Genomic DNA, 27503 nt, shown 5'->3' with positions numbered 1-27503 from the left:
AGAAAGGAGGTTACAATAAAGGAATCTAGGTTATAGTGTCTCGTACAAAGCAGGCTGATCGGTCTTAGAGCAGCGGTTCACGGTGTTGTACTGTTAGCCAATAGCCAGGAAAATTTGAGACTCGTGGAGGTGAAGAAGGCGGTCTAGGCTTAACTTTCAGCTCATTTAAGTGAGGCATGACGTTATTCAACGATTCTACTGGTCAGGTGTTTACAAGGGCATGATATATCCAGGATGGCAAAATTCAAGTAACGTGAAGCATGGATTAACGAAGATCAGATGTACAGAGAAAATCACGAAAAGACTACACGAGTGAAGGGCGAAGAGATGCCGCGATAACGAAGCATAGAGGATTATAGGGGCGCAACAGGTATGAAGTACCGGCAGACATTTGGAAAAGAATTATGGTGGCAGTGCTTACTTTTGGGCATTCACTTATATGCCTATGGGCAGATGTTCAGTCGGGCCTAGAAATAAATCAGATAGCTGTTAGCAGCTTAGCACTGCTTACATGGCAAAGTAACAAATGATGCAGGTCAGGGGGACATATGCTGGGCATCGTTTGAAGCCCAGGAAGGACAAATTAGAATATTATATGAAGAACGCCTGAAGAAATTGGTCGGTAACAGGTGGGCACCTTAGGTAATTAAATACTGGTGTTGAAAGAGCGTTTACTAACAATGGCGCAAAAGGATTAGGAAGTGGATAAGGTCGGTTTAACGACGACAGCGCAAGAAAGAGAACAGCACATGCGCACACTACCAGCTGTTTATTCGACACAGATGAGATGTATTCCGGGTGATTTTTTTAGCGTTTACAGATTTTTATTTTAAAAGCTGTGACAGATACGTAGGTTTGGTCTGGGCGGCTAGATTGTACAGCAAGGCGGACATTATGTCCGTAACAGATCTCAATAGTAAACTATTGATTAACTAAAACTAGCTAATCGACTTGTTATTTCTGATGTTAAAGGGCAAGATTATATTGAGAAATTGAAAACCGTCAACGTCGAAGGTAAGCCAAGTTTTAAAATTTCCTTAATAGGCAATGTGGCTTGTAATATCGATTGTCAAAAATAGGCTATTGAAAGCTCGTTCAGTTGGGTTGCTCGCATCGCACATTGAAAAATGGCGCCGCTGCGTGCGGTATCGTCCGGTCCGCGGCGGCCGCATTTCGATGGAGGAGAAATGTAGAATGCGCCATTCTTCTGTGCGATGTCAGTGCACAATAAAGAACCCTTCGTTAGAATTAATACGGAACCGTCTACTGCGGTGTCTCTGTTTTGCGAGCTTTGCAACGTTAGACCCGGCATACTACTACTACTACTACTACTACTGCTACTACTACTACTACTGCTACTACTACTACTGCTGCTACTGCTGCTACTGCTGCTACTGCTGCTACTGCTGCTACTGCTACTGATACTACTACTACTACTACTACTACTACTACTACTACTACTACTACTACTACTACTACTACTACTACTACTGTTGCTGCTGCTGCTGCTGCTGCTGCTACTACTACTACCACTACTACTACTACTACAATTACAGCAACAATAACAATAACAAAAACTCGTGCATCGACATTGAGCAGCATAGGCATACTTAGTGACAAAAGTTTTCATGGGTCTAGGCTCGGCATAAAAATTTTTACTTTGTGAGCCGACAGAGATCTAAGGCTAGTAATGATTACAGAAAAATGACGCTTGGAAGGCTCGCGTCTCAATTACAAGTTTATCAAGAAAAAACATGCTGTTATTACCGCTTAATTGGCCTTATTGCACCTGAAAACTGACACGGTTCGTGTTTTCAAATGTCCGATGCGCACAGGACCACGTAAGCAGTAAGCTTTGCTCACGACGTACTGCAGCTGCGCGCGAAATCACTGGCTCACCCGTTTGGCGCGAGACTTTGAACCTGGAATGTTAAAAGTTGGGAGCCTTTCGCTACGATGTCGCTCAATCTGTTTTTGCATAGCGAAGCTTTTGGAACTAAAAATTTTTCAGTTTTTGCTTATTGCATGTCGGTATCATATCTACTCTTCGCGGTTGTCCTCGACGCCACCGCGTTAACCACTCCGAGTCACCACGCTGATTGCGAGCCACGCGTCAACGGAATTGTGGACATCAGCTACCCGTACGACAACAAGACGGTCTATTGGGATCACGGCGAGCACTTTTTTCCGCAACACAACTGCCGTGTCAGGTGACCCAGAAACCTGGTCAGTCCCGCCGTTGTTTTGCGTAACATAACTAGCGCGCTAAAAACTACATTCAAACACGAATCACGCGATTGTAGCTTACGTAACTTGCATTTGAAGGCATTTTTCAGCGCTAGCTTAGGGCGAGCTTAGAGAGAACTGACAAATTTTGCATCCAGCGTAAATGCGTGAAACTCCGCGATAGCTTTCATCGCTGCTGCGAATAAATACAAATTAATGCGCGCATGCGCATTGCTGTTGTGTTGGAATTCGTTCCGTTCGAAATCGCCGAGGACGGGCTGTGGCTAGAGAAGCGAAATCACTCTGTGCCGTCGGATGTATCGTGATCACGAGCACTGGTTTATCGAAGTAGATGTCCCACACGACCGGACCGTCGTTCACCAGCTGGGCGCTGTAGACACTGTGCATCTTCTCGAAGGGAACACCAGTGTCGGCGGCCCCTATGCGCATCCCTTATGGCAGTGCCAGGCGCTTCATTCACATGATCACCGACTAGCCTTTCAAGGACGTAGTGCTCGCTCCGTGACGTTACCTTGTTGACGTGTGTGTTTCGCCGGCAAGTGCGCCAGAAGGGAAAGAGGACACAAATTTTCGAATTCAAGGTCACCGTATGGCTCGGGCGCGGATGAATTTGCGGAACGCTGCGTTCGCGGTAGCCCGCTTTTTTTATTAACTCGCTTCCCACTGTAAAACCTGTCAACCGTGCCTCCGCCTGCCGTGGCCTCCTCCAGGCAATAACGGGCATCACGATATCAGCGGGAGCGCTTCGACCTTCAAGGGCCTTGCGCGCACCTGCAGTCACCTCGAGTCGTCGCGGTGAGCACTGCGGCCTTGAAAGTCTAGCTGGTATTGGGTTAGGAGTGCTGCGCAAAGCATGTGGCAGGGCACTTTCCCTCCCCCTCTGGCCTACGCCGTGCTTCTCACCCGCGTGCTGGTGCACCCTCGTTGCTGCGCACAGTGGGTGGCGCCGAACTTGCCTTGCCTCGGTAGTGCTCGACCTCGGCGCCGCTTTGCCCTTGCACGCGGAAAGGGTGCACACACGCATTCCTATATCAAGGGTCTCTGCTGTTATTTTATAACGCAGGACAAACGCAAGACGAAACCAACGATCTACTCTAGCCGTATTACTACTGCAGCTTCTCCTTTTCTCCTCGGATCTAACGCAGTGATACGAAATGTCTTCAATTGCTCGAAACCAACTAGCCTAACTGCATGCTGTATTTTTCATGACTCTTGTGAAGAACAGCCTTCTTTTATCTTGTGGAGGCAGCTAGCCAAAAAGACTGATAAAATATGCATCAGCGCTACGATCAAAATCTTACTTTCTAGAAAGCTGTCCAGTAGACATGCCTTGCGTAAACACGTGTTCACTGTCTTAGCGTTGCCATGTATACTCACTCAGATTTGGCAAGGAGAGCGAGTGCGTCGAGGCCGGATATTTGTTGTTTTTACTTTAATATGCTTCCGACTATCTAGAAACAGAGCTATAACTTCTGGTGCGCTACTCACGCTAACATTTCTTTCCCGGAGCACGCAGATCGCGCCCTGCGAAAAGCAGGTAGTGTTGCTGCGTCACAGGGTGCAGCTGCAGCGGTGCTTTCGCTGCTCCAGAATTCCGAAAAGTGCTGACGGCTGTTATCGCTTTGTGCTGCTTTTTACGCTACCGGAAGTATTACGCTGGCCCCAGCGCACACCGCGACGAATTCTCTAGCCGCAAGCGCAGTCTTCTGTGTGCCTCTGACGAAGATCGTCTGGTGCTGAAAATGGCGTGGCTGTACAGTAACAGTCCCGATGGCTTTTAATTCTTGAAATTTAAGCTCAAGCCTCGACACGGGAATAAGGAATAAGGAACGAGCAGGACAGAGTCCATTAGACGAAATGTGTTGTGCTGTCATTTGCGCCTGCGTCCACGTTTGCTCTGCAGTCTTTAGAAAGGAAAATTCAAGCACTCGACCAGCCGTCCATGCTGTTGAACTAGTTTCTGGCGCAACGTTCGTGCAGGTATCAGGTGGACACGATGGCGACTCTCACCCACGGAGGGACACATCTGGACGCTCCACTGCACTTTTACAAAGACGGCTGGGACGTGGCCGAGATACCCGTCTAGTGGCTGGCCTTGGTGCCCGTAGCCCGGGTGGACATCACGCAGCAGTGCGCCCTTAACTCAAGCTGTCAGCTGACCGTCCGTGACGTCCTCCTGTGGGAGGCCAAGCACGGCGTTCTGCCGGATCGGAGCGTTCTGATGGCGCACACCGGATGGGATAAGGTAATACCCGTGTGTATGAGCAGCCATTGTAATTGAGTGCTACAGTAGAAAATAATTTAGGAAACGCCCATATAAAATGAAAAGGGGTGAAAGGGGTGAGCACACACATTACTAAGGGCGTATGCCGCCTCATGGGGTGTTCTGCCCAAATGAGCTTCGTGCTTTTGGATGTACCAGCCTTTGAAATTTATGCATGTGCTGTTAGGAGCAAAAAGAATTAGCCGCTGTGACCGATCACCGGACTGAAGTAGCAGCAACTTGCGGCGCTGCGGTTGACGAGAACGCGCACAATGAAAGTGGCAGGCCTTTCCCTACCCTCCGCATTGCAGACGGTTCAGCAAAAAGTCATCGCTTGCAAAGAATTCTCTTCTGTCCTCTTTTTCCGTCGCTCTGGCCATCGGTCACTCGAGTTAACCCTTTTACTCGCCACTTCGTGCTCGAAAACCAAACCTTTTTCACGCGCAGTTCATCGACAACGTCACCGCCTACTTCGGCCTGGACGCCGAAGGAGCTCGTCACTTCCCGTCCGTAAGCGTGGAGGCCGCTCAGTTTCTGGCACGTGGCCGACGCCTGAGCGGCATGGGCATCGACACCGCTTCCTTGGACGTGGCCGACCCTTTCCCGGTACCCCGCATCAACGCCCGCCACGGGGTCTACAACTTGGAAAACCTGCGCACACTGGGCAGAGTGGCGGCCAGCGAAGCGTACGGTACAGTAGCCCCAATGAAGATTATCGGGGCCAGTGGGGCACCTGTGCGTGTATTTGTGTACCTGCCGGAAGACCACTTTTACGGCAGAGGACACTAACGCTATCCTCCCTGGCCTTCCTAGGTAAGGAAGAAAGCTGGGCTAGTCGGATAGTATTCATGATGGAAGTAGCGCAAAGGATATGGGCAAGACCTTTATTAGAAGAATCCTGAAAGTGTAATCCCACCTCGCAAAAAAGGCAAACAAAAAAGAACACACCAGGCAGAAGAAACAGCCGGTATGGAATTCAGAGTAACGGGACATAACATACGATATAAATGAAGCATAGTGCGCATGCTCAAAGAAGGGAAACCCAGAAGGAAAGTCATTCCACGTGCTGTCTAGATACGTCAGTGCCTTCCCAGAGAGCACAACTGACGGTTTACAAAAGATTTTCGCGTGCTTGTTACGTCAAAGACCTCAATAATTTCAGGTAGAAGTTGATCCCTGTGCGTAGCTGAAGTAGCTATTTGTTCAAAAAGAGGCCAGCAGTTTTTCAGTCGCGTGAACGGTCATTCGGATGCGGTGACTTGGATTCTGACTGATTTTTCGTATTCCGTGAGTCGCACGTTCATGCAGCGGCCGATTTAACCTACGTAGGCATCCCCACATGAAACTGGAAGTTCGTACAAGACACCCCTTGTGCATAAAATGACCCTGCATGTGTGGCACGTATAGAAGCTTTGATTTTTTTTCCCTTCTTATTTGTCAGTTGGTCACCTGTCTGCTCAGTGGACTACAAACTTTGGAGAGCTTATTTGATGAAGAAAATATGACCTGTGGATCATAGTCCTTAGCCACGTTTCGCAGGTTATGCGAAAGCCGCTGTTTTTACGGCAACGTCATATTTTTCTTTTTGTCCTTTCTGTGTGAAAGTCACAGCGCTCTGACGGCCAAAGTCATCAATCTTGTAGACCATTTGCGCGATCGTAAGGATTGTAGGCCGCTTTCTGAGCAAACTGCTATGGAATAAACTGTCATTTTAGCAACACAGAGATAAACAATCGAGGCCTTTCACATAACATGGAAGGGAAGACCTTAATTTAGGCAACCATTTATTGCGCTGACTGCGAAGTCACTTACATATCTAGGCCGCATGTGGAATAATTTTTTCTCTGGGCTTCTCTTTCTTGATATTGTGCGTGATGTCTTGATATCGTATATCATCCCCCGTTACTCTGCATTCCTTACTGGTTGTATACCGTTTGCCGCCTGGTGTTTTTTCGTGCGGTTTTCCTTTTTTCTCGCACGTTTTTTAAAGAGGTGGCTTTCTGCAGTCTGTGTCCCTCAATGAATGAATGGATCAGTGAATGAGCGCTTGTTTAGTTTCGTCAAAGCGCTCGTGTCGTGTCGTTCTTCTTGTATCCTCGTCATTTGATCTGCTTCCTTCGTGAATCTTTCGTGAGCTGTTTTTTTTTTTTTGTAGCGATAGCTACATTACGCGAGCATTTCAAGCCTTAAGCGTGGCGGCGCCGCGTGGTCACGTGGTTGGCCACGTGGTGCGGAGCAGCTGCCGGCGGCTCGGCTTGCCGGCGAAACCGAGTGGGGTGGCGGGAGTGGAGAGTGGGAGAGGAGAGAGTGAATCCACGTCCAGGGACGAAGATGAAGAAGGAGCGCCCAGCCAAACGGAACGGCGAAATGCCGACTTTGCAATTCGACTGAGCGAGTTCCACTCGGCCAGCTGTAGCTATCGCGTCGCTCCACGTTTAACCAGAGCTAAACCGCAGTCAATTTTTTAATGTTGCTTTTGCTTTCTGGAGATGTGACAAAAGCTCGCATTTTGCACCGATGGCGCTGTAAGCGATTTTCTACTTTGCCCGCGGCGTCGGTTGTTGGCGCAGTCGATATAATAGGCTCCGAGTGAAACCTCGCGGTTGATTCGTATAACTAGCGAACTTCAGTTCCTCAACAAAATTTTAAAAAGAGAGAGAACTTCGGCATTGACTTATCGACCAATAAAAGTGCCAGACGGACGGAGTGGTGCGGAATCTTCATAACGTGCGAGTGCCGCTATTGCCTACTTCGACAATACTTATGGATTTTGGCCCTGCCACTGCGTCACTCTGTCATTGTGTATCTCATCCGCGGCCTTTCCGCGCACCATGTTCGTAGTCCTGGTAGGGCTGCAAATCCTACCACTAACGGCACTCTAACCAACGTTATAGTGGCTCATAATCAGAGGCGTTGCTAGGGTCAGTGGCGTCCAGTTCGGTGTACCGCTGCGTCAGGAGGCAGAGACGACAGGACAAGAGACGGTTACGCAGTGCTAATGAACGCAAGTGCATATGCTGTTTTCGCTTTGTAACTAATAATCGAGGGTTCCTTCTCACTGTTATTCTCAGACCTTAGTGTGCCTAGTGCTCTGACATTTTTGCTTTGTAATTACAGATAATAAAGTGAAAGTGAAAAGTGCAGCGCACGCTGGCCACATAATAACAAGCTAAAGAAAGCAAGACTAGGTGAGCAGTTTTCTTTGTACACTAGTTTCTATGTATTTAACTTGCTTGTTTTTACCCCTTTAGGCACCATAGCAGAGTTCATCAGAGCAACCATGAGGGTGCTTCGACATGCGTTCAAATAGAGTATAAAACTCTACTATCACATTTATGGGATTGACGATGCGATGGGCCCTAGAATACGAACGGCCATATAAAAAAATAGGAGGACACTGTAAATTCTAAAGTGTGTTCGGCGAAAGCCTTGATGCGGAACCGCTTGGTGCGGAATCACTTGGGAGCCATCCTACTCACTCACTCTCCTGCAACGACACGTCTGGCGAAGGAGCGCCGTCGCATGGCCTACTCGCTCCGCCTGCCGGTGCAGGTGACGTAACTGTTGCTATGCGCAGCTGCGCATGCGCTTCGGCGCCGCCACCTGTCGCCGAGGGTCGAGGAGGGTGTGCGCCGGTGCGGGGGAGGGTCACAGCTGGCACTGTTCAAGGCTTTGGATGTAACGGACGGACGGTCACCGCGAGTATGAGCCATTAAAGGCTTTCGCCTTAAATGTATCATCATCGTCATTATCAGCCTGACTACACCCACTGCAGGGCAAAGGCCTCTTCCATGTCTCTCCAATTCACCCTGTCCTTTGACAGCTACGCCTACCCTATGCCTGCAAACTTCTTAATCTCATCCGCCCAACAAACCTTCTGCCGCCCTCTGCTACGCTTGCCTTATCTTGGAATCCACTCCGTTACCCTCAAGGACCAGCGGTTATCTTGCCTTCGCAGTACATGCCCTGCCAAAGCCCACATCTTCCTCTTGGTCTCGACTAGGAATTCATTAACCCGCGTTTGTTCCCTCGCCCACTCTGCCCGCTTCCGGTCTCTTAACGTTACACCAATCATTTTTCTTTCCATGGCTCGCTGCATTGTCCTTAACTTGAGCGGAACCCTTTTCGTTAGCCTCCACGTTTCTTCCCTGTAGGTGAGTACCGGTAAAATACAGCTGTTGTACACTTTTCTCTTGAGCGATATTGGTAAACTGCCATTCATCATCTGAGAGAACCTGCCATATGTGCTCCACCCCATTCTTATACTTCTAGTTTTTTTTTTTTATTCGAGAAGTGTGCCATAAGGCATAAATTGGAAAAGGAAAGGGGGGGAAGGAATGCACTGGATTGAAAGTTAAAAGGAGTGAAGAACCGTTGCGCTGAGGTAGTCGCAGAGGTTGTTAATGAAACGGTTGTCCATAGTCCACTTCACGTAGTCACTTTCATGGTTCCACCGCAGGCCCACCTCCCTGGGGAGCCGTTTTCTGATAGCAGCCGTCGCTGGGCACGTCCACAACAAGTGCCGCACATCACAAATGTCCGGTGCAGCGCCACAGTGAGGGCACCTGTCAGGTACTGGCAGATCTTTGGCACGCCACCGATGACGGACAGATGGTGTCAGAGCCGCCCCTGCCCGAATCCGGCGCACGGATACCTCCTCCTGCCGAGTAAGACTACGGGAGAGAGGGTGCGAACACGGAGGAATGAGAGCGCGTGTTCGCTGGCGCAGAATTTCGGAATCGGAAACATGGGACAGGAACGGATCTGGGGGAAGAGGGGAAGGTGGCGGATCGTCTAATGTATGAAGATGAGTCATAGCATCCGCTTGAATGTTATGTGGATCCTGGGCATGGCCGCGAATCCAGTGTATGCGCACAGGACATGGATATTTTGCGCAGAGCACATGAATAGATTGTGAAATCTGGAACGTTCGTCGAACATTCTTAAGCTGTTTAAGGGCGGCGCGGGAGTCGGTGTAAATATGAACTGTATTGAATTATCTCCCTCTCATGATCCGGATCAGCTGTCACTACCTGCCCTAAGTAGGCGTATTCCTTTACCGCTTCCAGCACCTCGCTGCCAGCTGTGAACTGCTATTTCCTTGCTAGACTGTTGAACATTACTTTGGTTTTCTGCATGTTAATTTTTAGTCCCACCGTTCTGCTCTGCCTGTCTAAATCATTGATCATGCTTTCCAATTCATATCCTGAGTGACTCAGCAAGGCAATGTCATCAGCGAATCGCAGATTATTTAGGTATTCTCTGTCCCAGGCGGCGCCGCCGTAGTAGTATGTCGGAAACGAAAAATCTGACGTTTACCTGTAGACGAACATTGGGACCATGTGAGCCAGGGCGTGGACGTCCCGGATATTGTGCCAGTGGTATTCATGTGATAGCAAGTAGAAAAGCGGATCTCGTGGCATTTGATGCAGTTGTAGTTAAAGAATAACTGAAGAGGTTTTAGAATTCCGCGGGTTTGAAGCGCGGGATCGAGATTAAAACCTCGACGGCTTTCAGGCAGCGCGCAGCGCTTGCTGTAGGGGCGTACGATGGCGTCATCTACGGTACCGATACATTTTCAACGCAGAAACGCTTGTTTTGAGGAAAGAAAACCAACGCCACCGCGAGCAAAGCCTGCAGAGCGTTATTTGGCGGCATCCGACGACGCACCTAAGAGTGAGGACGAAGGCAGCCTAAATTTTAAATCTCACCGCGCGTAACGTCATCATCGAGCTTCTTCGTACTTCTTCGATGTGTGAGGAGAAACAATTTTTTACCGTCGAGGACGTCCCCGTTCTAAATGTTAGAATTACAACAAAACAAAAAAGTTGGCGCGCTTCCTACAGCGTGTATAGATTAGAATACTCGAATATCTTGGAATTTTCATAAAACAGTTCAGCTCAACGGCTGGAAAGGTTTTAGATTTTATTTTATTGTCAGCCTTCGACTGTATGAGATACGTGTTAATCGCACAGGAAGAGGGGGGGGGGGGCGAAAGGAATCCACGGAAGATGAACCAGAAGATAGTACTGCCTATCCCACCTCCCTGCAAATTGGTGAGAGGAGGTGGGATTAGTACGAGGAATGGACAAGATAAAGTAATCATCATTGACAGCAATGAAGAATGTCTGTGCAGCTAAGTGACAGCATACCCCTCAAGCGCGACGCCCTCAGGAAGAGGAACGGTGCCTGGTAGGCCTTCAGAACTCATGATCGATGTGACCACAGTCCGAGGATACTACTCTTCGACAGCGATCGAGGATCGCGGTGGTCTAATGCACAGCACAACATTCGTCTTTCACCTCTGAACACCGGGCATTCACAAATGAAATATGTTATCTCCACGTCACAAAAGCAGCTGTCCCCGCGGCTGTATGCCCGTACCAATAAAGAATGTGCAGCACCGAAAAACAGCGCGCTTACACGGGACACGAGAAAGGAGACACGCACACACACAGCGCTGACTTACAACTGCAGGAAGAGGCGGGCAGATGCATCAGTGAGGGCGTCGATGTGTTAAAAAAGGCACCAAAGAAGAGAACATCGGTACGGTTTGATGAGGTGGCATTGTCCTTGCGAGAGGCGAACCTTCGACTTCTGACAGCGGACAAAGAAGGAGGATTTTCAGTTTTGCCTTCGTCGACCTCTGGCGAGAAGGCAAGTGAAGCCGTTATGAAGAACTTCCGCAAGCTCAATAAGGTCAAGCCGCAAACTGTGAAGAAAGAAGCCCAGCGTCTTTGTGATACCTTCAACCTGACAAAGCTGGGTACAGCAGTGAGAAAAAGCAAAGGACTGTGCCTAAGTGCGTTCTTCACGGTGAAGACACATAAGGACAACTGGCCTTTCAGGGTGATCGTGTCGGAAAAAGGCACCTGGCAGCACTCCATGGGCAAGTTTCTACAAGACTCACTGTCTTTGTTAGCCGTGGAAGATCCGTTCCAGGTTATGAAGACTGAAGAAGTCTCTGCCTTCTTTCATGGCTCATGCCCCAAAGGTGTGAGTGTTTTTCTCCATCGATGTAAAGGATCTTTACTGCTCACTACCGCACCCCTCTCTGTTTGTTGCGGTTAGAGAAGGCATTGAAGCAATGGGTACCGTACGGTTTCAGAACGCCTGCGGAATCAGCACAGAGAAGTACCTCGAAGCTATGGCCTTTTACCTAAGGTCGACGTTTATCAGCTTCAATAATGAACTGTTCGTACAGAGGCAGGGCGTGTGCATCGGCTCCTGTGTCGCACCTCTACTCAGCGATCTTCTGCTTGCAAAGGCGGATCGTCGGCTAAAAGAAGCGTTGCTCAGCACCAACGTAGTAAGGGTTTTTCGTTTTGTTGACGACTTCCTCGTCGTCTACAAAACGTCTGATCAGGACCCAGGCAAGGACGTGGAGGCACTTTTCAAGGTATTCTCTGAAAACTTAGGAGAACTTGAATTGACAAAAGAATTACCTGATGAAGGCCAACTTCAGTACCTTGACCTGCGGTTTTTTCCAAGTGAGGATTATCTGTGCTGGTGCTATGCTCCGAGGTCAAATAAAAGCCTTTTGCCATACTCTTCCTCGCATACTAAGCTTGTCAAACGAGCAATAGCCTTGGGCGCCTTGAAGAATGCCCTCAAAAGATCGTGCCATCACCGTCAGCAAGCTAGCACAGAGTCCCAGCTGAAACGTCTACGCGAAGCGGGCTTCCCGGATGCCCTCATTTCAGGGATCGGATTCAAGCTCCTGAAAGATCTACGCCAATCTGGCCACCCGAAGAAGCCACGGAAAGTAAGAGAGAAGAGGGCAGTTATGCCGTATCTACACGGGATCAGCCACTCGTTGAAGAAGATAGTAGGGCGTGCTGGAGTTGATTTGATTCTAACTGCACCCAGAAAGCTCAATTTGCTTTGCAGATTGGTGAACGAAGATGCCCCAAAACCAGCGCGGTGCAGTAAGAAGCATGAACAAATGTTCACCACCTGTGACACGGAGGTAATTTACAAGATCCCGCTGTCATGCGGTGCATCGTATGTGGGTCAAAGTGGACGTTGCATAAACGACCGTTTACGAGAGCACGCCGCTAACATCCGCACGGGATACGGCAGCACGCTGGCAAAACACGTTTCTGGCTGTCATTGCACACCTAACTTTGGACGAAGCCAGATTTTGAGGCGATATAATCACCCGCCCAAGCGTGAGCTGTATGAAGCTTTCATCATAGATAGGAAAGCCGCATCATGCGTTAGCACACCATCGATGGCATTGACAAGAAAAGAGATTAAATATCTTGAATAACTATGACGACATGATGCGACAGAAGAAATTCTTCCTCGCCTTCCACTGTTTTTGTTTTTTCCTTTCTAGTATTTATTGTGAGCAATGCAATAAAACCTGCAGTTGTAAGTCAGCGCTGTGTGTGCGTGTCTCCTTTCTCGTGTCCCCTGTAAGCGCGCTGTTTTTCGGTGAGATCATGTACCAACTGGCCCGGCAACTGTCCTTAATGTGCAGCAGTTCGTGAAAGCAGCAACGCGTCATAACAAAGTTGCATCTTGTCACCGTAGAAGACGCAGAATATGGAGACGACAGTCGTGAGTGCCGAAAGAAAAAGAGCGGCAGTGAAGCAAGTCATGAGCCGGGTCCGAGGAAGAGGAAGAAGACCGAGGAGAGCCATGGGTCGCTTTAGGAGGAGACCGGCCGACCTCTCACCCCAGCCCATGTACTGGGACCCCCGGTACCAGCGCTACTTCTTCGCGGGTCTGCTGCCTCCCCTTCCGCCAGAGACGGCCCCTGGCCTTCAGCAGCAGCCGGCAGTTCCGGTCCCCAGCGTCGAGCTAGTCCCTACGAAGCGCACCCGCAGACCTTCGATCCTCGTCTCCGGCGGCGAGCAAGGCTCGCGGTCCGTACGTATGCGTTACTCGGCGAAGTACCTTTATTGAATTCTATAGATGACAGGTGATAAGCGACTGCAGTGAAGACCGGAAATATTTTCGTGGATATGCCTCCAGGCCATGGTGGTGAGAGCAGAAACCAAGGCGCGAGACGGCGATATCAAAACCGGCGTTCGCGCGGTTAAACGACATAGTTCTAGAAAGCAGCCGCTTTTTCCTGTCAGCTGTATGCATAGTTTTCGCCATCTACAGATTATGAATCTGGGTCACCGTCCATAAGCTCAGGGGAGTTTTGTGTCCTGTGGAACATACGCGACGGAAAAAAGAAAGAAAGAAAAAATAAAAAAAGAAAAAGAAAGGAAGAAAGAAATCATTTCTCCTTTGTTGCAATAATCCGTCTGCGGAGCGCTGCTATTTCCTCGGCAGTAATCGGTCGAGTGCCGTCTCTAAAGTGTCCTGAAGCTGGCATTTCATTGAAGCCGAAGCTTTCCCTCTGCTCTCAGCATTCGTGCTCGTATAGAAAGTGCATGGAAAGCCTCGGTGCTGTCTGTCCAATGCTCCTTCATCGTCGAGTGCAGTGTAACTGTTCTCAGCCATTTTATAGCTATTCCTTCGGTGGTTGACATGTTACAGGTCTCTCTTCGGCTTTGGTTGGTGGAATAATCCAATGGCGGCATTTTATTTTCTTGGTGGAATAGAAGCTATTCCTACACAAAGGCACTAATGAAGAAGGGTGGGAAGTAGTGATGCGGTACATGCTATCACAAAAATGTCAATAGGAAACAAAGTATACAGCGGCAAGGTACATATCTAAGCAATGTGAACAGTAGTAGGCATACACATAACAAAGTCAGTCAGCATCAAGCAGTCAAGTACATAAAGTCAGCCAGCATAAATCATGCACCTTCTGGCCAACAAACGTGCGCGGTAACATTCCGCAGGCGCGACGAGCGAGAAGAGCGCCACATCTCGTGGAGCTCCTTGGGCGACGAAGACGGCGACAACCCCGCGGAAGACCAGGCAGCCGGCGCCGACTCCGTAGCCCCCTCCTGGCGTTCTTCCACCATCACCGCGTGTCTGCTGGTGCTAGTGTCGCTGCTGGTCGTTGCCACCACGCTCGGAGTCTCGGGGTCACTCAAGAGAGTGTGGCGGGCTGCGCAAACTGCTGGTATGGTCGCCACGTCCAGCGCAACTGCGCTCATGGAGGCAACGAACGCGCTGGCCGACGCTGACCAACGCCCCGCCGGGCTCGACACCAACGCGCCTTCGGCTTCAGCGGACAAGAATCCCGCTCGAACGCTGAGGACCAGTTCGCGCACGACGATAGAGAACGACGACACGACCGACGACACGACCGACGACACAGAGGACGAGGACGTCACGACTAAGACCACGACACTACGGCGCGCGCCGCAAAATTTCCGCCGCACGCGGCGAGTTCTGCGCACGAGTCGAGCTTCCCGTACGCGGCGAGTTTCCCGCCGCGCCTCCACCAGGACAACTCGAATAGCTTAAGTTTTGACCGTGTCATTGTTGCCGATGGCTCGCACTTCATAAAGCGAAGTAAGCCACGATCGTTCATGGTGTAGCAAGGCCGCCCTTCCCTCTGCAAAGTTATCACAGGGTGTGCCCAAGCGAAAGCTCGAACCTTCAGTAGTTCCCTTGTCGCCTGCCGTAAGCTTCACAAAGATTATTAAGCAAACACCTATATGAGGCGCTTTTTACTAAGAGACACCTGCGAGAAGCATTCGTCGTATTACTCCACGAGTGCAAAACTACACAGGACTTCATGGCGGGGCAAAAGGAGCCTATATATAGTAACGTAGCAGTATATGGGACTTTCGTAATCACTCCCGACGTAAGAACGGATATCAGGCAGTGAACTCGATTATAATCGGAAGCGTTGTGCTTCGTTCTTCACGTGTGTGTCTATTCCCGTGCTGACGTCACTCGAGCTATGTACCAACCAGCTCAGATACAACGAGCTTTGCAAATTTGCAGTTTTGCAAGATTAAGGTTGTTCCGCTTCGTCGCGTACAACGCCGTGTGGCAGCACATTCGTCGTCTGCATCGTCTCGATTAATGCCGTTAAAGGTCCCCGGATGGTCTAAATTGATTATGATGACGATGGTGAATTTTTATGGCGCAAGGGCATCTATGACCAAAGAGCTCCATGGCACAAGGTTTTTTTAGTTTGTTTAAGGTGAGGTCAAAGACTCATTTCCCAAGCATTTCACCCTGATTAAGCCGAGCACCAGGCCAGGGGAAGCTTGTACACATTGTATCACCGATGGGTACCCGGCGGCACTGGGTATCGAACCCCGCACCTCCCGCATGCGTGGCGGATGCTCAACCACTTGGCCGCCGCTGCAGTAAATTACTCCGCAGCCCTCCACTACGGCACCTCTTTCTTCCTTTATTATTTCTCTGCCTGCTACATCCATTCCCTTACGGCGCGGTTCGAGTGTTCACCGAGATATGCGAGACAGTTACTGCGCCATTTCCTTTCTTGAAAAAAAAAACCAGTTCTTCGTTTCGTCAAACGCGCGATTAGCCGACCGGACTTCAATGTTATTGTGCCTCGGCTTGGTCTCGTTAATTTTGTCCGATGGTATAAAATGTGGCTTCCGCGCCCGCTCTTCGCAGTTGGGGCCCAGTGGGGGCCCTCGGCGTGAGGCGAAGGCTTTACGAAATTAAAAAAGAAAAAATGAACTAATTTCACCGGCTTAGTTTACATCGTCTGCCGTAAGAGAAACCCTAGACGTGCTCATGGGAATCAGCGAAATCTGATCTGGCCACCCGTGGTCTGCCATCCGTCGCCTGTCTTTCTCTTCTCCCTCGCACTCGCCCTCTCCCTCCTCTACCCTATATGTGAAGAGGGAGATTTTCCTGTCCAGTTTCGGATGGCAGGTGGCAGTTTCTTCTAATTCTAATAGTTAAATTAAATTAAATAACTGTGTAATTAAGGGCTTACGGCTGGCTCTGTAGATTGGACGGTGGGATGCAAGGCTGTATGGCGAAACCAATGCCATTACAGGTTTCGCTATTAAAAAAATGCGTAAAAATAGGCTTTACTGTGTCCAAAGAAATTGGGAGTATAGTGTGTGATGTCGCATAGCGGATGCATCCTACGAAGCGCTGTGCTAAAACCCAAATGACAATGAGCAATCGGCATACAAGAGACGAAAGCTTGACGCGTAGTATGGGCGCTTTTTACTGAACAACAAGAACAAGTTTCTATACCTTTCCGGTTCCGTAACTGCCGGTAAAAGAGCCGACGCTGCTTGCTGCGCGTGAAGCTGTGTAGCGTGATGACGTAAGTGATGACGTGGCTCGGCGTTTCAGTCTGCGTCCGAAGCTGGCAAAGAGCCCGGCAATGTAAGCGCCACAGGAAGGGATGCAGTTCTGGGTCCACACGCTACACTTTCGGCTGTTAGGGCAGGAAACATCCTCACTATGCAGCTCACTGCAGGTCTGATCCTTTGGGCCTTGCAGCCAGAAGCCTCGCTTCGCCACGAAGAGAGGCAAGGGAAGAGGCGGGGATTTAACGCAGGTGAGCGACGAAGTATTTTTTTTTTTCAGCTTCTTAGCAAAGTCACTGAAACGGTGCTAAACAGCTCAGAGCAGTAACAAATTTTCTGCGTAGCGGGTAATGACAGAAACGAACAGCTAGAATAGTGGTTAAAAAACGCCTCCTCTATCGCTTAAAGCTCACAGCAGGTAATAATTAACGCCATCCGAAGTTTCCGACTGATCTCGAGATGTCGTTTTCAGTACACCGTGCAGCGCCGAAACATTTTGGCAGGGTAGCGGGTGCAACATGAAAGTGACGAGCACTTAAATAAAATCATGTGAAAAAAAGGAGGATGACAAAGGAGCAATATATCGATACCAATGAAGCAGGAAAGTGAACAAGATTAAGAACAACAGCAGGAAATGCAGTCTACAATTATTGGTTTAAAAGAACTGTACTATCACAAAACATTGATTAGCCTTCAAATTACATCTCGAAGAACGCTCACAACTTCCACCGGCAACTTATTTCGCTCAGAAATACTAAGAAAAAAAAATTAGCACTTCATGTTTACTTAGTTTTGCAGGCAATTTCATTATTTGAAAACTCTGGTCTCTCCTCTTTTAGAAGTGGGGTGCTTTCAGATAGTTTTGCTTATCAAAGCCTGTTGAGTGGGTCTATATTGAGTACAGCAGTTAAAGCCTTTCTTTTCTGGCGTCTTATCTGTAGCGGTTCTAGTTTGATGTGTTTCTTTATCTGGGTCACGCTGACATTTCCGGAGTATTTTCGTGATAGAAATTTGGCTGCGAGGATTTGTATTGCTTATAATTTCTCAATCAGGTACCGCTGGTGCGGATTCCACACCTTGTGGAATCTAATTCTGTGTATTACATTTGTGGCCTTACCAGCATTCTGTATTTTTAAAAATCTGTGTGGCAGCTCGAATAATTCGTATGAGTAGGTTAAGCATTTTCCCAGCTTTTTTGTCAGTCATATAGGCATGGTTTCAAATGGACAGATCAGCGGTTAGTACTTGAAGCATTAAAGAGCAGCGCAAAAGAACGACACAGAGCACAGCAGAAACATAGAAACACAGGACCGGCGCTACCACTGCACTAACCCAAACTCAAATTTTAGTCGAACAGAAGTTAGTACAATACCTAAATATTTAACTTAATTTCCACTACCGATAGTGGTATTGCCCAGTTTGTAGGTAGATTCATTAGTTATATTACATTTACGGTTCGTTGGCTGATAAAATTTATTGGTATTCAGCCACATTGCCACGTTCGGCATCAGGGTGCTGTGCTGTTCAGTTCTTCCTAAAGTAGCTGCACTTAAACAGTAACCCTAGTTCATCCCGGAGGGCATCTACACCATGTTGATAACGGACTGATCGGTAAATAGCGCAGTCTTCTGCGAATAGTAAATTTTGTGATGAAATGATTGAAGCGATAAAATTTATACAGAATAAAAAGACTAGCGGTCCCAACACCGAGTCTTGCGGCACTCCCGAATGAACTTGAACAAAACTAGAATTTTACCGCAAATTACTAAGCATTGTATTTGTCGCTCAGGTAGTTTTCAGTTACTATCATGACTTGTTATTCAAGTTGAGAGTTCTCATATATTGTTTTAATTGTTCTTGTGAGACGGAATCAAAGGTTTTGCGATGGTTCGGAAAAACTTCAGGCACGCATCCTTGTTTCAAAAGTGTCCGCAAGCTCATGAATAAGTTCAACCATATGAGTGGTGCAAGTCACGCTTTTTTGGAAGCTATGATAGTTTGGAATAAAAAAACTGCTTCTTTCTTGGAGCCTAATTATATTGCTATAGAGTAGGCGCTAAAACACTAGGGAAAGGGATTGTTTATCAAATACCACTTTCATGTGGAAAAGTGTACATTGGTCAGTCCGGACGGTGCCTGAACCAGCGCCTTCGCCAGCATGAAATATGCTTAGAAAAGGGACAGGAACAAACTGCAAGTATTCCAAATGGCCTCGAAAATGCTCACTATTTCTACAAAATACTAATGGGAATGGGATGCGAAAGAAAGGGCCTGATTGCGTCAGCACTCCTCCGGTGCAGCTTTACTCTAATGAGTACAATTTTTTATGTAGATTTTCCTAAGGCGCGTCTTTGGGGTTTGCTTGGTCATTTGCACAAGTGCCTGCGGTGTTCTTTCATGGAAGAACAGTATAAAAGTGTGTGCATCCTTCAATAAAATCAGATGAGAGTTGCGCTTGTCCTTTTCATCTGCTTTCATCGTCTTTTATGCCGCGCTACATGCATTCCCAATAGCAATATCTTAGGAGAGATTCCATCTGGACCAGTTGCTTTGACTTCAATAATGAAATTTAGACACTTCCTATTACACTCAAGTGTGATAATGACTGAAAGCATTACGTGTCGAGCCACATGCACTGAACTGCAGTTTGTCTTGTGTGGCTTCGCTTGCGGAAAACGCATTTCAAACCTCTCCTGCACAGGCCACGCTTTCGGACTCAGTCATCGGAAAACACGAAAGAAAACGTGAAGCACTATATACAGCAAGCCACCGTCCTTGCCAATCCCCCGTGTGAGCATGTGCCATTGTGTGAGGGTAACAACAATAGCAGCAACAACAGCACCGTCCTTCAGAGGCAACAACAATAACAACAGCCAATAGCGGCACTGAAGCACAGGTCGCGAGGTGTGGCCGAGGAAGAGGACGAAGAACAAGAAGAGCCATGGGTCCCCGGAGGAAGAGGCGCGGCGAGCTCTCGCCCCAGGCCGTGTACTACGACCCCCGCTACAAGCGCCACTTCTACGCGGGCCTGCTGCCGCCGCTGCCGGCCGGTGCAGTCCCCGGACTCCAGCCGCAGCAGCCGCCCGTTCCGATCCCCAGCGTCGAGCTAGTCCCCACGAGGCGCACCCGCAGGCCTTCAATCCTCGTCACTGGAAGCGACCGAAAAGCGAGGTCCGTATTCGCATGCGCATGCTTGAAGAGTTGCTCTAATACGAGGTCCGGAAAGTAGCAGGCCAGTGGAAACTCATGGGGATAGGAACCGTTCTATCGAGGACAAAGGTCTGTAGGTAGTTAAACGATAACCGAGGCTACATGAAGGTGCGATTCCAGCCAGGGCTCGTGCGGTTAAACGGCTGCTCAGAAAAGCAACCGCGTCCTGCTTTCAGATCCGCGCAGAGTTGTCTCCGCCACACGCAGATACAGCCGTTATATTGTTCGGTCGTCGCTTGCCGCCCAAGGAGAGTTACATCTTTACTGGTGTTCTCAGGCGGAGGAAAGTAGTCTAGTGTTTCACAGTGCTTGAACTGCGAGCTAACGCAATTTGGGCTTGACCAGGTCATTTTTTTTTACATTGCTTTAGAGTGTGTTGCGCTGTGGTCGCGACGGTAGCGGCTACTGAAGTTACCTCGTTGAACCTCTCATGATACCGATCTTCTTTTTTATTCTTTTGTTCTGAAGAGTGTTTTTGTTGTTGAATCGAACTTTATCTTCGCAGCTCAGTGCTCGCCCTTTTGTATGATAGTTTTTCGTATAAGATCTCTTTGTATGCAGCCTCTCTGGCTTTTCACTTCTCCACTGGGCTGTACCTGAGCGACACCCCAGCCCTTGTCCCTCTACGTGCATGTATCCCCGGGACCCACGCGCCACGTGACTACGGGAGGGACATTCATACTCGAAATTGCCTGTTGTATCGTAGAGGGTAGAAGGAAAGAGTAAACGCAGGAAACGTCCTTAGTGTAAGCCGTAAGGACGTTTACTGCGTTTGCTCTTGTATCCTGTACAATACAACAGTGCCCGCTCCTGGTTGCCAGTATTTCTCATGACTCCGTCCATGCGGCGCAACAAATCTCCTTTCAGGGCGAGATCATTTCTTGGCTCATGAGTGGCTTGGACGGAAGTTGTAGACAGAGGCCGTCCGCAAAAGTTTCCGCACGAATTGCCGATCATAAGCTGTTTGGTAATGAAAATAATTAGAAAAGAAAATTTGGGTTTTGGTAGGAATAGAACCCGAGCCGCTGGCGAGCTAGACGGGACACTGCCACTCCGCCGCGACGGATTAAAGCTGAATAAAGGCGCGTCTAGTACATGCACGGTTCTAAAAAAGGTATTTTCAAAATATGTACTGGGGCCTACATCAGTAATTATGAGCATGTTAATTACAGATGTCGCAATCAAGCGAGTACCGAATTTCATCCGTTTACACTAAATTTCTTCCGTGCTTGGCGGCATGCAGTCGTAGCGCCATCATGCGGCACCCACTGAAAGCCCTCCTCGCAATATACGGCGCTGGCACAGCAGATGGCTCAGGTGGTGGGCTGCGCATAGCTTTCGCATTTCCGCACCTAAGTGGACTAAGTGCACCTCATAATATTTTCATGAGATGTCGCGCCCCCTTCAGCGTGCGTGAATATTCGTCTGCTACACCGCAGCCGGTCCTAGGCAGCGGCAGCGCCCACTCCCCCCGAGCCCGGCCATGGCTTAGCAGAAAACTAATTGAAAACACGCGCGCGTGAACGCCGATGGAGCGATCCGGTTCGACGAGGCGCCAAACGGGGTTGCGTAATGGCAGGTGTGCGCGGTAAAGCTGCTTTTGACCTTAGCGGAGCGCTGGAGAAGTCGGAGTAGGCGAGGCATGCACGCGCAGAGCGGTCGTGTGAAAAAGTGCAAAATCTTCTTTTGGCGTACAGGCGAACGCATAAATACTCGGTTACGACATAATAAGTTGCCGACACTATTACGCTCCGGTAGAGCATTCGCATTGGAAGCTATTTTATCGGCCTGGTGGCCCATGAAGACTTTTTTTCTGGTGGGCTGGGCACAAGGCGCTATCCATTCTGTATGTTTGTGTGGTCATGTGATCCAGCTAGATCTAGTCTAGTAGACCGTCTACGGGGCGCTCTCGTGGGAGCTCCAAGGCAGGCAAGAAGCCCCGGAGTATTTATGTACGCGACAAAAGTTTTTATAGGGTACCATTAGACGCAGAGACCCTGAAAGCAAAACCAAAAGAAAGTAGCAAGAAAGAGATCACTGAAACCGTGTGTCACCTTCTTCCAGTGACCTTGCGTTTCGTTGCGCTGTTATTCGCATGATGGATTTGTCGGAATTGTCGGCGTTGCTCATTAGAGCGTCTGAGTCGAGCTCCAAGCCCCAATGCACCGCCTTCGTGACAGTCGTCTTTCCTGTTAAACACTGCGCAGGCGCGAGGACGGAGAAGAGCGCAGCATCTCGTGGGAGGACGATGACGGTGACGTCAGCGACGAAGACCAGCCGCGCGGCAGCTCGAACCGCTTCGGGTGCAGTTTCGTCGCTTGCGCCGCGTCCGTGGTGGCGCTGCTGGTGTCGCTTCTGGCCTTTGTCGCTACGCTCTGGGTCTCGGGCTCCATCGAGGGCGCGTTCCGCGAGAGCGCTACCACTACCGTGGACGACGCGTCCAGCACGACTGCTCTCACAGAGGCGATGACCGCGACGGACTATGCACGCCGGGCCCATGCTCAACTAGACAACGGAGCGCAGCCGCCTCCGGCGCTTGCGCACGACGCGGAACTTGTTCGAACGCCAAGGAACACTTCGCGCACGACCACGAAGGACGACAACTCGACCGGCGACACGAAGGAGCACGTCAGGACGAAGACCATCACGACGCGAAAACATGCGCCGCGAACTTCACTCCGTACGCGGCGAGTTGTTCGCCGTACGTATGTAACAGGACAACTCGAATAGGTTGACTTATTTACCGAGTGGTCCTTCTCGGTGGCTTCTAACGAATAAATCCAGAAATGTCGCAACTACATAAAGTACAATAAATTCCGCTTTCTCTTTGTAACGTAATGAGGGGCGTGTCCGAGCGAAAATTTAAAGCTGCGATGGCCCACTCGTATCCTACGGTTCAACATCATTAAATATACACTGACGGCTCCATGCAATTATTGTTCTCGGTAACAGTTGGTTCTTTGGCTCTTTGTGCGTAAATTAGTTGGCGTTTGTCCGCGAGCAAATAGACGTGTTTATCACCGAGAAAACTAATTTAAAAATCATCCCGCCAGCTGATTCAAGGTGACGGCACCCTCGCCATAGAGGACGGGTTGCTTCCGTTTTGGAATGAATGCCGATGTAGCGTAGCCTCCATGGGATCCACACCCGAAAATCTGTCTCAAAGGAAGCAACCGCTTCCTGCGTCACCTGTATGGAGGGTTTTCGCCAGCTACACGCAGATGGAGAATCTATGATTATGGGTCACTGTTCATATTCGTGGAAACTTTAGTGCCTTGTGGAAAATACGCGACGGAAAAGGGAAACTACGGGGGGGAAGTTTTGGGATGTGGTTGCAGCGAATAGCCTCCAGCTTACACAACCTACCTTTGGTCATGTCGTTTTCAACTTCGTCAAGTCTGCCGGCGGCCACTCAAGTGCCGTCTCTTAATGGGGCGTTGAAGCTGGCGTTCCTTTGTCGCCGAAGCTTTCCCTCTGCCTTCACCATTTGTGACGTGTAAGAAGGTCAGGAAGACTCTCCGGGCTTCCAGTGCAGTGTTTCTTAACCATTCTCGATCATTTAATAGCTTATATCGTTCAATGGCTGACACGTAAAAGCACTCTCCTGGGCTCTCGTTCAAAAAAATTATTGAATAGCGGCATTTGATTTTAAGCAATGGAAGAGAAGACATTTTTACACAATTAAAACGATTAATCATGAGGGAAAGGGCGGGTGAATAGTGGCACGGTGCAAGATGACATCTAAACAGTCATTCAGCATGCATTATGCACCACCTTGCCAATCATTGGGCGTGACATCTTTTTGCGCACGCGAGGAGCTACAAGAGCGCCACATCTCGTGTAGCTCCCTCGAAGACGAAGATTGCAAAGCCGGCGGAGACAGTTACAGCTTTGCGGAAGACTACGCAGGTCCAGTTCCTCCACCAGCACCGTGTGTCTGCTCGTGCTAGTGCCGCTGCTAGTCGTTGCCGCTACGCTCAGGGTCTGCGGTCACCCAGGACAGAGTTTTGTTTGGGGTCGTTAAACGTTCTCTCATTCTGCTTCAACGAAAAACTTCTTTCAGTGCAGGAACGTTCCCGGCAGCAGGCCAGAAAGAAAACGTTATTGTTTGTAATTTCTGTAGCATGCGAAAAATGCAACTATAGAAGACGATAAAAAAAAATAAGCGCTGAGAAATTTTTCTTTTCTAAGCCCACACCATGGCCCTATCTTTTCCGTGTCGCTGCCAGAACACCAAAAATATGCTTCACCCAACAATTGCGAATCTAAAGCCCGACACAGGCCCTTCATGAAAGGCCCTAGCCCTGCCCGGACTTGGCCGAGGCCCGGCGGAACAACGCATTTTCCGGCCAGGGCTTTCTGGGCGGCCCGGGCGCGTTCAGCGCTCTAACTTGCGAACGGTGGCCCGCAGCTTCAAGTTCCTGACATCCACGTAGTGTGAGGCGAGGACTTCACGGAAAAAATAATTATGCGTCAAAGAAGATGTTCCATTATTGAAACAAATACGTAATGGTGTGTGTGATGTAGTATAACGGAAACACACCGATCATTGCGCTATGCTACAATCCCAATGATGCAATGAGCGATACGCGTACTACAGACAAAAGTCTCGTCCGTCATATGGACGCACATTTACTGATCAACGCCATTGCTCAGTTTCTAAAATCTTCTCGTCCCGTAACTGTTTGGAAAACAGCGTACACATCAGTTTCTGATATTCGTATTCAGTTGCTGTGCGGGAAATTATGCATCTTCATTCATAAAGCGTAATGGTGAAGTGATGGCATTGCATATATGATTCCATTGTTTGCATCCGGAGCTGGCAAAGATCCCGGCAAGACAAGCACCGCAAGAAGGGATCCAGTGCTAGGTCCACACGCAGTACCTATGGCTTCTGGGGGCAGGAATCACCCTCATTTTGCAGCTCGCTGCACGTCCGATCCTTTGGAAGGCATTCGCCTCTCTGGCCTTTGCATCCAGGAAGCTTCGCTGCGCCTGGAAAGAAAGGAAGGACGGATGGTGATTTAGCATGGATGAGCGCCGGAGTATTTTGCTCAGTCTCAGAGCAAGGTAACTGAAACGGCTCTAAACGGCTCCGAGCGGCAGCGAATTTTTTGCGTCGGAAAAAAAGTTAAGAACAGCGGAACACGATAAAAATGAACACCTATGATGATGGTTGAAAAACAAAAACCACATCTATCGCGCACAGTTCACAGCAAGTGAGAGTTAAGCTATCCAAAATGTTCGCCTGATCTCGAGATGTCCGGCAACACGCGCTGAACTGCGGTTTGTGCTTTGGGCTTCGCCTGTGGGAAAAGTACTTCAAACGCCTCCTGCACAGGCCACGCTTTCACACTCAGTGATCGGGAAACATCACTGCACTACACTAAACTACACCGCACTACACTACAGTACACTACACTACATCGGAAACACTACAGCAAGCCACTGCCGTTGAATAGCGGCGCTGAAGCACAGGTCACGAGGTGTGGCCGAGGAAGAGGACGAAGAAGAAGAGCCATGGGCCCCCGGAAGAAGTCTGAGGGTGCACGTACAACAACAACGACTGAGGGTGAGCTCTCGCCGCAGGCCGTGTACTACGACCCCCGGTACAAGCGCCACTTCTACGCGGGCCTGCTGCCGCCGCTGCCGTATGGTGCAGTCCCTGGACTCCAGCCTCAGCAGCCACCATTTCCGATCCCCATCGTCGAGCTAGTCCCCACGAGGCGCACCCGCAGGCCTTCAATCCTCGTCATCGGAGGCGACCGAAACGCGAGGTCCGTATTCGCATGCGCATGCTTGAAGAGTTGCTCTCCTCTCGCGCTCCTCTCGAGTCCGGCCGTGGCTTCAGAGAAAACTGGTTCAAAACAATTATTCGCACGACGGATCTGTACAAACTATCGGCGTTGCTCACCAGAGAATCGCTCTGAGCAGCTAACACCCAATACACCGCCTTCGTGACAATCGTCTTTCCTGCTAAACACTGCGCAGGCGCGAGGACAGAGAAGAGCGGCGCATCTCGTGGGAGGATGAAGATGGGGACGCCCCCGAGGAAGACCAGCAACGCGGGGGCTCGGACCGCTTCCGGTGCAGTTTCGTCGTATGCGCCGCGTCCGTGGTGGCGCTGCTGGTCTCGCTTCTGGCCTTTGTCGCTACGGTGTTGGTCGCGGGCTCCATCGAGGGCGCGTTCCGCGAGAGCACCACCCCTACCGTGGACGACGCGTCCAGCACGACTGCTGCCCTCGCAGAGACCGTGACCGCGAGGGAAGATGCAGGCTCGGCCCAAGCGCAGCTCGACCACGACGTGTCGCTGGCCCCGGTGCCTGTGGACGGCGGGAAACTCGCCCGAAGGCCAAGGAAAATGTCGCGCACGACGACGGCGACTCGACGGACGATGCGGAGGAGTACGCCAGGACCTAGGCCACCATGAGCAGATAACGAGCGCCGCGAACTTATACCTTCGTACGCGGCGAAGTTTTCGCTGTTTATTCTCAGAACTCGAAAAGGTTGACTTATTTACCGGGCAATTTCTGTCGGTGGCTTCTTAGCAATAAATCTCGGAAGTCGCAACGCTATACGTTACAGTAACTTCCGCTTTCATCTTTGTAACGTAACCACAAACTTCGTCTGAGCGAAAATTTAAACTAGCGCTGGTTCCCAAATGTCCTGCTGTGTCATGCCATTAAATTCACCCTGAGCGCAACTCCATGCAATTATTATACTCAGCAAAAATTGATGATTTGGCTCTTTCTGGGTACGCTGACGTTTGTACGGTCGCAAACGTCGCATTTATCGCGAAGAAAATTCGGTCTTGAAATCTTGTCCCTAGTCGATTCAAACTAGTGACGTCCTTCCTGTGAAGGACTGGCAGCCACCGTTTCGAAGTTAATGGCGGTGCACCGTAGCTTCTTATTTATATTAACTCTCTACTGATCTGCACGTGGCAGTTATTGTGGCTGATCAGCTCGAACAGTGGGCAAGCCCTTGCACTTTCTTTCATTTATTTCTTATTATTTATTCCTTTATTCATTCGCCTCACGTGAGAAGTACCACTTCATGTGGACACATTTTGCGGACACGGTCTGCGGGCAATATCCAGTGACGGCTTTTCGTTCGCATGAGCCATATAATGATTTCGCATTAATAACGAGTGTCTTCCTTAGCGCGACAATTGAAACGCAATAGCACAGTTTCCCTGTGTGCTTCTTGCCTAAATTCAGCGCATTCTCCCACTGGCACACGGGCAGCTGGCCATCCCGGCAGATTATCAAAACCAGTTCGACACTTTGTGAAATATAAGAGCTATATAGCATTCAAATTTCGCTGGCGTCTGCTACACTCAGAGGCAGTTTTCTACGTACGCGCTTCGGCTCCGGCAAGCACAACCACGTGCTTGAGAGTAAAATCGAACGCACAAAAAAAAACTCACCAGCGTGACTGTGCTGCAGAGGGTTTCTCACAACACCAGCACCTTTTTCTGTCCCCACGACCATGGTCCAACTGCGCCGCCAGACCTCACATTTCCTAGAAATCCCAAGTGCCGCACAGTCCTTCTGATGTCAAGAGAGGAACACAGCGAGGAAGCAGCCCTAGCCATGAAACGGCGCAATGATGTT

At 49.5% G+C, this 27503-nt stretch overlaps 4 protein-coding genes and 1 pseudogene across 5 annotated transcripts; 4 read left to right on the top strand and 1 right to left on the bottom strand.

Moving 5' to 3' along the window:
* Window positions 1-4243: 4243 nt before the first annotated feature.
* On the top strand, window positions 4244-5384 carry LOC144095177 (isatin hydrolase-like; annotated as a pseudogene). Its single transcript, XR_013306710.1, has 2 exons — window positions 4244-4492; window positions 4958-5384. The product of XR_013306710.1 is annotated as an isatin hydrolase-like (transcript).
* Window positions 5385-11182: 5798 nt separating this feature from the next.
* Window positions 11183-15227, top strand: LOC144095176 (uncharacterized). Its single transcript, XM_077628963.1, has 4 exons — window positions 11183-11506; window positions 11619-11909; window positions 13049-13383; window positions 14317-15227. Exons 1-4 carry the CDS (start codon window positions 11183-11185, stop codon window positions 14888-14890), a joined length of 1524 nt encoding a protein of 507 aa, XP_077485089.1. The 3' UTR covers window positions 14891-15227.
* A 4163-nt stretch (window positions 15228-19390) lies between these two features.
* LOC144136527 (uncharacterized) lies at window positions 19391-22802 on the top strand. Its single transcript, XM_077668908.1, has 2 exons — window positions 19391-19848; window positions 22095-22802. The coding sequence occupies exons 1-2, from the start codon at window positions 19619-19621 to the stop codon at window positions 22615-22617; spliced, it is 753 nt and encodes a 250-aa protein (XP_077525034.1). The 5' UTR covers window positions 19391-19618; the 3' UTR covers window positions 22618-22802.
* Window positions 22803-24492: 1690 nt separating this feature from the next.
* Window positions 24493-27503, bottom strand: LOC144136539 (carboxypeptidase inhibitor-like). Its single transcript, XM_077668926.1, has 2 exons — window positions 27317-27503; window positions 24493-24882 (listed from the first exon to the last, which is right to left on the bottom strand). The coding sequence occupies exons 1-2, from the start codon at window positions 27378-27380 to the stop codon at window positions 24773-24775; spliced, it is 174 nt and encodes a 57-aa protein (XP_077525052.1). The 5' UTR covers window positions 27381-27503; the 3' UTR covers window positions 24493-24772.
* On the top strand, window positions 25400-26462 carry LOC144136530 (uncharacterized). The gene is made up of 2 exons (XM_077668912.1): window positions 25400-25664; window positions 25879-26462. The coding sequence occupies exons 1-2, from the start codon at window positions 25408-25410 to the stop codon at window positions 26315-26317; spliced, it is 696 nt and encodes a 231-aa protein (XP_077525038.1). The 5' UTR covers window positions 25400-25407; the 3' UTR covers window positions 26318-26462.

The sequence above is a fragment of the Amblyomma americanum genome, chromosome 6, assembly GCF_052857255.1.
Source record: "Amblyomma americanum isolate KBUSLIRL-KWMA chromosome 6, ASM5285725v1, whole genome shotgun sequence".
NCBI lineage: Eukaryota > Metazoa > Arthropoda > Arachnida > Ixodida > Ixodidae > Amblyomma > Amblyomma americanum.
This window is presented reverse-complemented; position numbering and strand designations above follow the sequence as displayed.